The following is a 15,849-nucleotide window of genomic DNA, read 5'->3' as shown; positions in this document are numbered from 1 at the left end:
TGAGTGCAATACCTGGCCTACTCTCAAACTAGGTCTGGCCAGTTCTTCCCTTTCCCCTGGGTCTAACTCCAGTCTATCTAAGGAGACAAAGGCATGGGCAGGCCTAGTGTCAATTTCCCTTAGTATGTGCTAAAGGCAGGGTTCTTTGAAGTGTAAACAGGGCAGGGCACAACTCTTCCTCAGTCAGGATTCAGGTAGACCCTCTCCCTCTGCATCCAGGCCCCTGTTGTCCCCATGTCTTAAAGGAAAAAAACAACACACAACAGGGGAGCCATTCTCAGCCAGGGTACATTTGTGTTTATGCAGAAAAATGACAACCATCTAAAAGTGGCATTTTCAAATGAGTAACTTAAAGTCTGTCTTTACTATTAAAAATAATTTTAAATTATAATTCAAATGAGTGGAAGAAGCATATCTCTATCTGGTCCCAAACTGAATTTGCTGCTTATAAAGTATAAGATGGTAAGCGGATGTATGTCGTTACAACGCGTGTTTTTACCACGCGTACCGTTACAACGCAAGTTTTACAACGCAAGTCGTTACAACGACTTGAGTTGGGGGGCGCTGGATAGTGGAATAGTTTAATTTACTATTCCAACTCCAGTCCCTGTGGATAGTAGGGAAGGTGTTGGATAGTAAACTAAACTATTCCCTATCCTACAGCACCCTCCAGCGCAAGTCGTTGTAACCACTTTCGTTGTAAAACCTGCGTGGTAACGGTACCGCGTTGTAAAAGATTTGTGGTAAAGGATGTTCCCCATGGGAAGCCAGTGTTAGTCTATGGGAGAGATAGCCTTGTTACAGTGACAAACGACATTAGGAGTTTTTCACTGCCAGGACACGTAAAACTTAAATGCATATGTCCTCCTTTTTAAATACTGTGCATCTTGCCCTGTGGGCATTTAGGGCTTACCTTAGGGTGACATAAATCTTTAAAAAGAAGATTTAGGCTTGACGAAAGGTTTATTTTGACAGGTAGATATGTCAGTTTAAAACTGCACGCACCGGCTGCCAAGGCAATTTTTTATCAGGCTACTTTCGTGGGTGGCACCTGGAGTGCTGCATCCCACTAGTATAATTGAATTCACAAGTCCTGAACATGTGTAGTAGCATATACTATTGATTTATAAGTAAATTAAATAATCCAATCAGGTGTGAACCAATTTTACCATGTTTAGAAGGCAACTCTGCCACTGGTTAACAGGAATAAAGTGTGCAGAGTCCTAAAACCCAACAGAAACGGGTTCAGAAAAGAAAGGTGACAATCTGGGGTGACCTGCAGAAAGAGCCACGTCCAACAACATCAAACTTGCCTGTCACCAGCACGTATAGCAAAAATGTATCATGGGACACCTGATAGCTGTTCAAGATGTATTCAGGCATATTACAAGGTTTGAGTGCCTGCCTGCATACAGTAATGCTTGTCAGAAGTGGTTGAACTGATAAAAGAAATCACAGGCAAATCGGTTTTGCTTGATCCCTTGGGTTGCTTTCTGAGACAGATGGTAAGAACGAAAGCAAATAGGTAACCTAGTAAAACTGTGGATTTGGCATTGATACTAACCACAAGAAACATAGCACTGGAATGGAAGGCGGGTAAAGCTCCAGAAATGTCTAATGAATGTTAAAAAAATGCATCACAGCCAGGATCCCACTACTATAGGTTCTGCATAAAAGGAACGATAAAGGGGCATCTGTTGATATGTTAGATGTGGCCCTGCTGGCCATTGAGGCCAAGTCTGATGTTTGACCTGCCATAAGGTGAAGCAGTAACGGATAGATATGGCATTTTAAAGTTGTAGACTCTTTGACATGGAAAAAAGTTAAAGAATCCTGATGGTTGACTGGTCGTCTGGGCAGTGAAATATACACATGTGCAACATACTCAATATAACTTAAAGGGAAGCACAAAGCGATATAATACGTGGCTAAATGTGGGTAGTGGGCCGATGTATCTGGGGCTGAAGGGAGGAAACCAATACATGTGAGGTGCATAATTGAGGGCTTTGTTGGCTCCAAATTGATAGCAATATGTGCTTTCTTGGGGGAGGGGAGGTCACAAGTTGCGGAAAGCTGGAGCAAATTTTTTTTTTATTCCCCTTCCTTTTATTGCGTTTTTGGTTCTTTCTCTCTGTTATCAACGTTCCTTACCAGGATGTGCTAGAAAACGTGAGTTATGTACAATGATCTATCACACTTTTAGCGCCTGCACTTGAGAAAAAATAACTCACAGGCGATGCTCTTAATCAGGGTAAACATCGCCTACAACATGGAGGCAACGGCAACTCCCGAAATATATTGTCAAGCAAAAAAATGCAAAGCGAGACGATGGAAGACCAATCTTTGTAAGGGTACTGGTGAATGTTTGATGCATTATCAAATGATGAGATAAACAAAACAGTTCTAAAATGTCTTACCGTAAATCCTGTGGACGTATTGTGGCCTTTTCTCCTCTGGTAAGTACACTCCTAGATAATATGCAGGGATTCCCGAAAGTGCAATTCCAACCCCAATCATGGAATTGACAGTGTCATAATAAAGAGGAACTAGCATCAGGAAAAGTGTACACAAGCAGTAAGCTATAGGAAAGAAGAGGTTGACCTGCAGGAGCAAAAATGCAAAGCTCTCGTAAAATACAAATACATATAACTTAATTCAAAACACTTCACAGGTTTTCTCATTTCCAATATGACTAAACACAGTAGTTTTCACAACATATCACATTGACACACAATATGAAAGGAAGAGTACATAATTCTGTAAGGGCTGGGGGTGCACCATACAAGGCTTGGATAGAATTTCACCGAAACGATGTGCACAGTGGCCCATTGGGTATCTCATGTGGACAAACTGAGGATGAGGATTGTCCTCTCTGTGTTGCATCTAGTCTTTATCCCACATGCACTGGTACACATTGGCGTAATATAATGAAAATAGTATTTGCGGTGCTTTTTACACTGCTCCTGATAAAACAAAAACAGAGTGTAAATGTGGAAAAATTATAGTGTGCCCCCACCTTGTCTCTGTTGGCTCTGAACATTATTCGAACTTTGAAAGAAGTTTATTAAAGTGTTGTTGGACCTGGCCCTCTCTTCAGGGTCACTCCCAGACATTTTGCCTTCACTCCCGTCCTTTGTTGAATCTGGTTTTGTTAGCTCTTGTTGTCGCTCCCTAAAACATGATAACATTGGGCTACAGCTGTTTGGCATATCTAATTTACTTGTAAGACCCTCGTTAATTGTATAAAATGTACCCAGTGCCTGAACATTTAAGGCTACTAATGGGCCTGCAGCACTAAATGTGCCACCCACTAAAGTAGCTCTTTCAAACATCTCAGGCTTGCCACTGCCGACTGCGGTGCAGTTTTAAACTGCCATTTCGACCTGGCAAACTAAACATTTTGCCAGGCTTAAACCTTCCTTTTTAAAACTAATAAATCACTCCTAAGATAGGCCCCAAAAAGTTCATTGGGGAGGGTGCTTTGTATTTAAATAAGTTGGACATGTGTACGTACATGTTAGATGTCCTAGGAGTGAAAAACTCCTAAAGTAATTTTCTACTGTTGTAAATTCCATATCTCCGCTTGACTAACACTCGTTTACCTTATTACATTTAAAAAGTAATAAACCCGGAATGGGAGAAGATAGAAATTTGCTGTTTACACTCAAAGGAATTGTATTTTAAAATCCTCTTTAATGGTAAAGTTGGATTTTAAGGCACACTTCTGAAAATGCCACTTGTCGAAAGAGGGCATTTTCTTTTGCTAACCATGTGTACTGTCAACCCATGTCCTGGGTCAATCCAACACAATGGTTCAGCACCCCACACAGTGTACAATTGACAGTAGTAGTCAAAACAATAATCAAGAAAAACAATTCAGTGGGACTTAAAGTTTTCTTTCTTGCTTTTATTCAATTTCTCAAAATAGGCCATTAATTCCACGTACACCTGGAGCTCTGAATAAAAAAGTCTTGAGAGAAAACCATTTGAGAAAACGTCCTTAATACCTTTCGGTAAGATCTGGTCCTGACTTGTTTCAACCTAAACCCGTAGTGAAGCTCAGACTTCATTTAGAATATGAAATGATTCTCCCTTCCTTCCCTGATGACCACAAATTACCCATAATCAATACATTTTTGTGTGCTTTAGAGTTTTTTCCTCACTCCTCAAAAAGTAACACAGGTTCAAGAGCAAATCTTTTCAGTAGGTTATTTAAATTTGTTGATTTAGTGATATGTAATTGTGTCATAATAATCATGAAGTATCACAAACCTGTGTTTTAATTGTAAATAGCTTTTTGAATAATATATGTATTTTGTATATCTGTTTTTTGTAGCCCTGAAGAAGTCCTTCGGACGAAACGCGTTGGCTACGTTTTTTACTTGAAGACTTTGAATAAAAGCAAGAAAGAAAACTTTAAGTCCTACTGAATTGTTTTTCTTGATTATTGTTTTGACTACTATTGTCAATTGTACACTGTGTGGGGTGCTGAACCATTGTGTTGGATTGTAATTATGTTGGGAGTCTAGGGGTATATGACTTCAGGTTCCTGGCACCCACAACGAACTAACTGTACCGCAAAACATTGGATAAAGTGCAGCTATCTTGGCCCTATACCCCTGTTTTAGTGTTTTCCATGTCCTGGGTCACTTGACTGTGAATGGCTCTGTTGTTGGGGTTTGTGTATTCCTGCCAAACAGTGATTAAAAAGGGGCTCCGGGGTGTGGCCAGGATGGGCCATTCTTCCAGGATGGCTCAGGTAAAGCTGTTTCCTGCCCCAATTGCATTTCAACGGGCTTCACCTCCTGCACACACAAAGCATCTGACACTAGACCTGCCCAGTCTTTTGTCACAACAGACTTCTTGAAGTTTTGACAGGGAAAAGGAAAAACTTTCCAGGACCAGATGTGGGGGTAGCAAAGGTAATCTCCCCACTTCAAAGGCTGGAACCAGGCATAAATAGTGGGCATCCTGATTCTCATGGGCACATTCCTGGACCTGTGGACATTACAGAAGGAGAACTGCCTTGATCCCCAGTGGACTACCTTTCTGCTTGAGGCCTGCCTTGTTCTCCAGAGGACTGTCATGCTGCTACCAGAGGACTGCCCTAAGGCGTGAGGCCTGTCTTGTCAGAAGGAAGACTAGACTAGCTCCCTTCATTCCAGGATAACCTGAGTGACTCCAAGGGTCAGTTCACTTACCTCCTGTTTTGAGTTCCAGGGACACAACAAGCTCCAGAGGCCTCCCAGCATCTGCCCAGCTGCCCTGCTGCAACTGGGCCCGCCTGGACCCTCAACTGGACCTGCATGAAACTGCCATTGTACCGACCTGAGCCCTACTGGCCTCTGTCAGAGTGAGTATCTAATTCCCAAGAAGAGCTTCCCCAGGGCCTAAACCCTTTTCTGGCGTCAGAGTGCACTACTCTTCAAGAAAAGGAGATATCCTGAGGTTTTTGGCTGTTCGCTACTGCGGATGGGCTCTTTTGTACCGAGATCCTAGCACTTGACATGATCGCCAACAAGAAATTCTGGTGAATGCAACTATTCGCACTATAGCGACCACAAATGCCGATCAGCAATGCGAGATCTGCACTTGGTGCTACAGCAACACCAGTTTGCTGTGACTGCCAATGAGAAGCTCCAGGAACAACTATCTGCAATGCCAGACTGAATGTTCACACTACAGTGATGACCGTCTGTGGCGCTAGGGCTGCTCTTTGCACTGCGGCAACGAGCATCCGCAATGCTCTCCCTGCTCCTGGTGGCCTCCTCCACCACTAATGAAACTCTTTACACTGGACCTTCAGAAGGTAACTTTTTCAGTGACACTAACCTGGTCTCTGTATCTTGCCCCGGCTTCATCGCAGTTGGCTTAAACTTGTGACATCACCCTGGTTTAGTCAACAAGATGACCACCAGTGGTGCTTTGTACTTTTGGGCGCCATACCTACCCAAAACTTAAAAATGTCATATATCTGGTTCTTCTGGCTGTATTTTCGTTGCTCTGATATTATTTTATTTATTAATCTTTTTATTAAATAGGTTTGGAGTTTTTTTGTGTTGCATTTTCTCTAACCGTTTGTGTGCTACACAAATTTTTAACACAGTAACTCTAAGTTAAGCCTGACTACCTTTGTGCCAAGCTACCAGAGTGTGAAGCACAGGTTAATTAAGTGACTTTTGTGCTTCATTCTGACAAGATTTGTGGCTGTTGCTTGAATAGAGTTTTCACCCCTCTCAACCAATAACCCAATATCTTACAATTCTTTTGGAGAAAATTTTGCAATATACATTTTGGCAGTGTACACTGATCTACAGGAATTCTCAGCATCCCAGGAAATATATCCAACCCCTCAGTAGCATTATCATATGCTATTCATTAAGGGATGGTTATGTCTTCTGGTCACTGCTAAAAAAAAGGGTGCAGTGGCTGCTTAAGAGAAAACTAAGTGGTGCACTTCATACTTTAGATTTAATTGACCCAGTACACCTCTCCAAACTTTGGAGGAACTGGAAACTTATTCCCTAGCTGGGATAGGTCATTGTTAATGGAAAGTTAAACCGCACACACGTCCTACTAATCGGTATCAGGTAGGACTCGTGAGGGATCTAATGCGATATCCTCAAACTTTGGAACATTTTGTGCATTTCACAAATATGTTCACATAATGACTAATAAGGATCCACATGCCCATAAGAATGGGCCAGACCGTTTAGGCTAACATAAATGGGCAGACACATGTTGGCAGATAGGAAATGGGTGTAAGTCATTAACCTCCATTACCCATTCAGATTAGGTTTTTATTCACACCTAGTGACCTGTTGAATAAAGGCTTTACCCTAGAAACACTAAGGTACTTTTTTATTCAGTCTAGATCCTCCCTTCCATTACGTTGTCCAGTAAGATTTATTTAAGAACCCCCTCCTTCGAACACAGTCTTCAAGGAGCTTAAGTCTGCCTCAATGGCATTGCCCTACCAGGGTGGGAAGTGGATTCAGATGATGAAGCATGGCACTATCAAGTGTGTGAGGTTTCCTTTGACATTAAGGATGACCTTTCCCAGCTAGGAGACCAAGTTTTCAGTTCCTCCAAAGTCTGGAGAGGTGTACTGGATCAAGTAAATCCGAAATATAGAGTACACCACTTAGTTTTCTCTCAAGAAGCCACTGTACCCGTTTTTGTGTTTTGCAGAGTCAGTGAACGGACGTACAGTGTCATACCCTTCTCCTCTTCTTTTTAATTTCTGTTTTCACTGCTAAAAAAGCCTCTTTAAACCTGTTAGTAAAACAAAAAGCCTAAATATAGTAAAAGTGAAATTTTAAGTCACGAATGTAGAGGCAATAGAAAGCAGTGAAATCCATTTCTACTTTCAATGGGTTGCATGGGGAGTGTGTTCCTCTCCAGGAAAAGTAATTTCAACTGTTGAAATAAATTATGAAAAGGTACATGAGCAAAAATGATTTAACAATTCAATTTTAGCATTATGTACTGATTCAGATTGCCGCCACAGTGGATAATCTGTCTGCGTATGTTTTGCCCAGTAATAGTAGTAGGAATCTTCAGAGTACTACAGGCATTCGCCTAAGATGGCACGCTCCATTGCCAGTCACAGCGGCCATTTTTTGAGAGACAGGGTCTAGTTTTGGACTACAATCCATCAGGAAGGAACCCAGGGTACTACACCGCTAAGATGGTTCGGGTACCAGCTGAGAAGGCTCAGATACCGGTTACAACCAAAAAAACAACACCAGAAGTCGATGCAACCACAACAGTAGGATGAGGAACAGAAGAGGACAAGGATAAGGATGGCCCACCTGCCAAGGACCTCCACCCTTCCCTGCCCTGCTTTTCTACTATCGACCTCCACATTATCAACACCAACCCTTCACCTACTGGGAATCGGCCCAACAACCAGAGCAGTCTGAACAATTGTTTCCTTTTTTAGGGAGAGGCAAAGGAACATCAAGAGGGAGAACAAAAAGAAGAGACAAGTAAAATGGTCACACCCATAGGAAACAACGAGGATGAACACGAGGAGCATGGGCCTCGCAAACAGCCCCAGCACCAGCAGCCACCTAGTCTGGTGGTTAATCTGTCAGGCATAACACTAGCATCAACCGAACTGACAGTACTGGAAAAAAAGATTAGGCTTTGTGCCTACACCATGTTTGGACAGATTTAAACTCAGTTGGCAGTTGAATCCATTTATTCTGAAAATAAAATTGCTAGTATTTTTTTAGAACAAACAAATGATGGAGACTCATAGTGGTGATACAGGCCTACATCGGAAACCAACCTTCACCCCTCCATCTGCTAACCTTCCATTGGAACTTCTAGCCTTTGGGAAACCAATCCTGAAGGAAGTAGGTGAAATCGAACCAAGGACAATAAGAGTGTTCCACAACCCTCGTAAAATCGAACAAGAAGCCATCCTACAAATGGCCAACAACACTGGAATCACAGTAAAACCAGTGGACAAAGGAGGAGCCATCCTACTTTACCCCACAGAGGCCTACCACAGAGAATGCATGAGTCTCCTGGCAGATGAGAGGAACCAGCTACGCATCAGAGATGACCCAATGGAACGCCTACAGGTAGAGATCACCAGCATGGTGGAAGAGGCAACAGCACACAACTGGATTACAAAAAAAAGGGGATTTCTAGGCTAATTCCCACCCGTTTCGAATTTTGTCTTAAGTTAGTTCTGTGAATCGGGCCCTGTGACTTTAGTTACAACTTTACCATTGAAGAGGATTTTAAATTACAATTAATTTAAGACCAAACATGGCATATCTTCTTGTTCCTAAACAAATGTCAATACTTATTATATGTAATAATGTGACCCAATTTTATTCTACAGGAGAGGTAAGCCTTACAGTTGTGAAAACCCGGAGTTTTTCACAATCAGGACATATAAAACTGAAAAACACATGCTGAAATTCTTGAAAACAATGCACCCTGCCCTTTGGGCGGTTTCAGGCCTATCTTATGTGTGAATTATATGCCTTACAATAGAAGGTTTAGGCCTGGCAAAATGTTTATTTTGTCAGATGGAATTGACTGTTTACAACTGCACACAGGCTGCAATATCAGGCCTGAGACATGCTTTAAAGTGATACTTTAGGCGTGGCCAAGATGGCGGTGTGAGCAGATGTGCTTTGCCGAGCTCCGGCCGCCGGCCGCCGTTTTATAGCACTACTGCAGCTTTCATTCCGGCCCGAGTGGTTCCCTGGGGTGCCCGGACTCGTCACTAATGCGGCAGGGGCACTAACAGTCGGCGCTGAACACCGGCGGCGCCCAATTCCTGCCGAGCCCACACAGTATTGAGGCGGCCAGTTGGGGCCTGGAGAGAGCGGAGCGGCGGGAACGAGGCCGCGGTGGGCGGAGCCCAGAGGCCACCTCTGAAGCATCCCAAGCGGGCGGCTGTGGGAACGGCAGGTCCGACCCGCGCGGCGGTGCGCGAGGCCTCCCGCAGTTCCTTGGCGGGGGCTTCTGCGGACCTGCCGTCCTTCCCCAACAGCGGAGCTACTCCAGCCCCTGAATTGCAACCGGCGCTGCCGGTGAACACCGGCGGAGCGAGTGGCTGCGCCAGGTGGGACTGACTCGGGGTCTGAGGTGAGGAGCGAGGGGTGAACGAACGGCCTCCCGGCAGCCCGCGGGATAGAGACTACAGAGCGGGGACGGCGGGGGAGGAACTGTGGCAGCGCCGGTCCCCCCCACAGGGCGCCTGCATTCGTCCTCGGCCCCAGCGGTGATCGGATGTCACTGGAGGTCGCCATTTTGTAAGACACAGAGCCGCGACCCAGAACGCGCATTACCCGGGCCTGGCTCTTCGCTCCCCGCCGCCTGGTCCTCTTCTGCGGCCCTGCTCCTATTGCATGCCACTAACCAAGGAAAGGTGCGGAGCCATATACCTGCCCAAGCTGTGGGGACTGACGGCGGGCAGCGGGGGCCCCAACTGCTCAGTGGACAATAGCAGGCTGATGGAGGCTGAGTAGGGACCCCGCGTGGGAGCTGTGATCCTGGGGCTCCCCCACGCCTAGAGCTCTTCCTGACCAGACAGTGGATAGCTGCCTCGTGACCTCCCGGGCTCCTCGGCGGTAGGCCGCCATTTTGTGACTGGGTCCGGTCCTGTTCCTTACTCTCCCGTACGTCTCATCAAGCCCTGGGCCACCTGCTTGTCTGGCCCTGTAGGACCTTGGCACACTCGAGGTTGGGGGACTCACGGGCCGCTGGCACTGGTGGCAGCTGATCTGGGGGCTGAGGGGGGTCTGGAGAGGATATGTCCACCGGGAGGCCCCGGAAGGATCGCACCATAAAGGAGCTCTTCACCCCTAGCACAATGGGGAAGTGGACAGACGCCACAGCGACCAGCCACCGGGTTGGCGCCGAGGAAGAAGGCCTCAGACTCTCCGTCCTTGGGAAAGACGGATCCCGAGGGCCCTGTCACGCGGTCCTTTTTGGAGTCCCTCTTCACCGGTTTACGAGAGGACATCCACGCCTTAAAGAAAGAACTCCAGGAGGAAATAAAGGAGGTACGCAGAGATACCGACGCCATTGGAGAGAGGGTGGCGGATTTAGAGACCAAATGTGGAGTTAGAGGCGCTACGACAGGAGTTAGTTCGCATACATGACCAACAGGTGGACCTCCAAACTCACCCCGAGGACTTGGAGAACCGCTCTCGGCGGCACAACATCCGGATTAGGGGAGTAAAGCAGTCCCTCGACACGGAAGATCTCTTTCAATTCACTCAGGGACTGTTCAATCACATTCTGGGCCGGCCGGCGGACTCCCCGCTGCGACTGGATAGGGCCCATCGGACAGGCCCGCCTGGAGCTAATGCGGTCCACCCAGCGGACATTCTGGTCTGTGTGCAGGACTTTAGAACAAAAGAAGAGATTCTTAACAAGGCGCGCCAGATGGCGCCGGTCACCTATGGTACACACTCCCCAACTCTGTATCAAGACCTCGCTGCCCTTACCTTGGAGAAGCGACGTACCTTTCGGCCAGTCACAACGGAACTGCGAAAGCGCAATATCTCCTACAGCTGGGGTCACCCCTTCCGCCTGGTGTTCAGGCTAGGCAACAACCTTCACCAACTGCACTCTCTAAGGGACGCCTGCAATCTGCTGGGCATTGAGGAGCCGGCGGAAGACGAGGGTCCCACTGGGGAGGGTACAGCCAGCTAGGAGACCCCAGGGCGATGGAAGCAACAACGGCGTCGTCGCAGACTGAGGCGCCCCGCAGCGACGGAGATCGTGGAAGGTCAACAGGCTGCAGTGGAGACCGTAGCGCAGGGCTTGGTGAAGCCCGACAGCGGCTGACCTCCAGGCTGACGGAGTTATGGCCCAGATGAGAACAGTGAGGCCGGGACCGCTTGAGCGGTCGGCGGGGGCGGAGGTTTTGGACTCCACACACTTCCCCGACTGTGACCCTAATACTTCATCTACGACTGTAGATGGGAGACAGGTCTGTTCAACGAACTGTTCCAGTCATCTGTGAGAGATGATGGACAATGATGTACTTTTCCGGCGTTTTGTGGGTTGTCGTTTTGGGGTGTTGGAAGGGGGGACGGGCAGGAGGGTGGAGAGAGTTGGGAGGCTTTCTTGGGGTTAGGACGTGGGTAGTTTTGGAAATGGGTTGGCAAGGGAGGGGTTCTAGGTCCAGAGGGTTCGGCAATGACAGGCAAATAGGCATTCCAGGCTGCAGAGGACAGGCCATTACTGGGCTTGGTTCGGTGCGCTCCCGGGGCCAAGTCGGGGAGAGATGGAGTGCGACGGAGGCCAGCACAGGCGATTGGGAGAGGGAGGTACGGATGCTGCTTTATGGCTCCAACTGAAGTGCGCATCCTCTCACTAAAAGTGCGAGGTCTCAATAACCCCATTAAGCGCAGAGTGGTGCTGTCGTGCCTTGAGCATTCACTAGCAGATATCTGCCTCCTCCAAGAAACACACTTACTGCAGAAAGACTGCGTGCGCCTGAAATCGCACTCGTTTCCACTTCAATTTTTCTCATCCACACCACACAAGAAGGCTGGAGTTGCCATACTGGTAGCAAGGAGATTCCGGGGGCGGGTACTAAGACAGGGAGCAGAAATCAAGGGTAGACTCCTATCATATCACTTCTCACTGGGGGGTTCAGATTTCACGGTCTGTTTGGCTTATGCCCCGAACGAAGGGCAAGAAAAGTTATTTCACGATGCGCTTACTATGCTAACGGCCTAGACAGATAGACATATCCTACTGGGAGTGGACCTTAACCTAGTGTACAACACCACCCTGGATAGGTCGGCGCAGCGCTCTACACAGGCGGGGTCCTTGTCTGAAGGAGGGTTAACTCGACTCAGGGAGTTGGGCATGGTAGACCTTTGGCGCAGCTTTCATCCTACCACTAGGGCTTACTCATACTTCTCAAGCACACACCGCACCTACGCCAGGCTGGACTATTTCTTGGCATCTGCCTCCTTGCATGCCCTGACATGCACAGTGGAGATAGGGGTAGCATCCCTTTCTGACCATGCGCCCCTGCTGGCGACTTTCCTCTTTCCCCCGTGCAGCGGCCGCCCCGGTACTGGCGCCTACGAGATACACTGCTGCACCGCAAAGAGGTCCCGGAGAAAATAATAGAGGCAATCCACGACTACTTGCTACACAACACCACCGCAGACACCTTCCCGACCACACACTGGGCAGCCCTGAAGGCAGCCTCAGGGGGGAATTCATAGCCCTAGCTGCGGCAGAGAACAAGGCACACGCGGAGAAGAGGGAGGAACTGACGCAAAAGGTCAGGGAACTGGAGGGCATGCACCAGAGGACTCGCACGCCGAGAATCTGGAGGCAGCTGACACTGGCTAGGAAACAACTGAGTGCGTTGGATCAGGACAGGGCGGAGTTCGCTGCTTTAAGGGTGCGTCACATGTACTACACGGGGGGGGGATAGGTGTGGGCGCCTGCTGGGGCGGGCACTCAAAGAGAAGCGTCAGCGTCAGGCGGTGCAGGAAATCAGGATGGCCGGAGGTGGCACAGCCACGGAGGATAGAGACATCGCGACAGCCTTTAGCACTTTTTACACTTCATTATACTCGGGGGAGACGTTGGATCTGGCAGCGGGTGACACCTTTCTGGATTCTGCTCGTCTACCGAGGCTCTCCACGGACCAAGTGGCGGCCCTGGAAGGCGACATACGACCCGAGGAAGTAATATCGGCCATCTCCAGGCTCAGGCTGGGGAAAGCCCCGGGACCGGACGGCCTCACAGCCCTTTTTTATAAAACATTCTGTATACAGGTGGTGCCGTTGCTTACCACCCTCTTCAATCACTTCTCGGAACAAGGGACGATTACAGAGGATTTACTAGATGCCACCATCTCTGTGATCCCTAAACCGGGGAAAGACAAAACGAGCTGCGCGGCATATCGGCCCATATCGCTTCTCAATGTAGATTTAAAGCTCTACACGAGTATCCTAGCCACGAGACTCGGCCCGATAATGCCGACACTGATCGACCCGGACCAGACAGGGTTCATCTTGGAACGCCAAACCATCGACAGCACCAAGAGGGCATTACACCTTATAGAAAAGGCCACGCGCACGGAAAGGGAGTATATGTTACTATCCATAGATGCGGAAAAGGCCTTTGACCATGTCCACTGGCCATACCTGGAGCGGGTTCTGATGAGGGTCGGGCTCGGTGACCGTTTCCGCACATGGGTCCTCAACTGTTATTCAAGGCCCTCGGCGACGGTACGGGTTAATGGGTACTCGTCGCCCCTCTTCCCTATCGAACGTGGCACGCAACAAGGATGTCCCCTCTCCCCCTTGCTGTTCTCCCTATATATGGAACCCTTGGCTCAGGTGATACGGCTTACCCCAGAGATTCACGGCATCAAGATGGGGGCCTTCGTACACACCATCAGCTTATACGCGGACGATGTCCTGTTGTACCACATAACCTAACGTCCTTCCCGTCCCCGCTGACACCGCTAGTATCCACATAAACAACAAACTTAGGGGTCTATTATAAGAATCCAGTGGTGATTCTATAGTATTGTGCCTATGTCGACTGTAAATAGGAACAAAGTGGATCTAACAGACCATATCACCAGAATGTGAGGCACCAGTAAACGTAAGTCGCCCCTAATTGAGGATTCCCATCAAAAGTCTTGTATGAATCAATATTCTCATTTGGTAATCCTTATCGGGTATTGTGTCTCTTGATCATTGAGACCGCTAGCATACCCTGATAACCTGTTCGGGGTAGCGACCCACAATCACTCGGTACTACCACATGGTGTTGATACGATGGGAATGTGCAGTGCAAAAATCATATACGTGGTGGTTAAAAAAGGATAGGGAACTTAACTCAAACCTATTTTAATAAACGTTAGCCCCTTCCCCTTTAAAAACAAGAACAGCGTAACATAATCATCGCAGTCCACACAAATAGCTGCGAAGAGACCAACATGTTTCAGCCACAACGGGAGGTTCCCCAGGCTTTCGTCAGGGTCTCTGTTCTATATATATGCTACTGCTTGTGAGTGAATAAAGTGTGAAAAAACTATATGAAAAAACACACAAGTGAAAAGCAACAGTAAAGGATATAATATTCCTTCATCTGTATGAACTCCTCTCTTCGGCACCTGGTGACTTAGTAATGTCTGTTGGGGACAAACGTACAAATGAATCACATTCAGCTACCCATGTCTGTTTAGAGAGATACAACGTTTCTCAAATATATATAACTTCATTACTCACCCAGAGTGTCCGGGGAGTGGACCTCACCTCTTCCTGGACCTGGCTCAGGATATGTGAGACCCCGCTCTACAAGGATAGAAACCGACTACGTGATTACAAAGAGCAGAGGGATCAAACGTTGATCTGCTCTGACAATATACAAACTACGAAGTCACAAGGTCTTCTAGCCATGGAGTTAACTAGCACATACCGACTAGCTCCTATTTCATGCTGCCTATCCGTTCCATTGTTAGCTAAAAACTTAGATTATATCAACGTATTTCTACCTTAATCAAAGGTTAAACAACGAAGGACAGACTAGAAAACAGCCTAGATACATATCCATGGGATAAAGAATGTTGGAGCTGAATTCCTACCTGTCCGTCGTTGTCTCCGACTGTGACCGAGTCAGGGGGAGGCACCGAATTTCCTTCCTTCCTCCCCTTTCACTAGTCTGGTCTGAAAAACCCCGACCAATCAGAGCCTCCAGAGGCGGGGCTGTGCCAAAAGGCTGGGATGCATATCATTGTCACTAGCATTGTCTTCTGATCAAACGCTGATGTCAGGGATTACTTTATGGCAGGGGGAGAGAAGTTTGTGTCTCTGTCTGCACTCGGTTGTTCCTTGATGCAGGGCGGGACTTAGGCGCGTAATCTCGCGAGGCTACCGTGTCTAGGACTACAATGTGATGTCATGACTGAAGCTAGTGTAGTCTCCTGGTACAGCCTCCGCTAAGACTAGCGATGTTACTCGCTCACCTGTCAAAAAACTACATGATGACCACGTCCGGTCATTGCATGTAGTTCACATAGAACGCCAAACAACTATAAGGCGCAGTAGCGCGTTGAAATAAAGAACTACCAAATGACGTAATGCTACTTCAATCGGTAGTTCACATGAGGCTGCAGCCATGACGTTATTTCGCTGCACAACTTTTCAATTTGTATAACTAAAGCCTCAGACTTGATGCAAGACAGAATTAAGGTGCATTCAATTGCTGGACCATCAAGTGAAAAATTACAAAATAGTAAAATAATAATAATGTGGGGCATGGCAAGTGTATAGATCACCAGTCAGACCCCGACTAGGAGTGACGATATAATTCACTCATATGTCA

General features: G+C 47.3%; 1 protein-coding gene across 1 annotated transcript in view; it reads right to left on the bottom strand.

The window, feature by feature from the left end:
- Positions 1 to 2,403: 2,403 nt before the first annotated feature.
- The window catches only part of LOC147724410 (Y+L amino acid transporter 2-like), a 507,321-nt gene continuing 493,875 nt past the window's right edge, over positions 2,404 to 15,849 (bottom strand). Inside the window, exon 9 of the mRNA XM_086918041.1 lies at positions 2,404 to 2,601. Coding sequence (XP_086774167.1) covers positions 2,404 to 2,601 — 198 coding nt within the window. The remainder of the gene's footprint in view (positions 2,602 to 15,849) is intronic.

This window comes from Lissotriton vulgaris, chromosome 4_1 (genome assembly GCF_964263255.1).
Source record: "Lissotriton vulgaris chromosome 4_1, aLisVul1.2, whole genome shotgun sequence".
Lineage (NCBI taxonomy): Eukaryota > Metazoa > Chordata > Amphibia > Caudata > Salamandridae > Lissotriton > Lissotriton vulgaris.
Note: the sequence above shows the minus strand (reverse complement) of the source record. Positions and strands in the feature narration are given on the sequence as shown.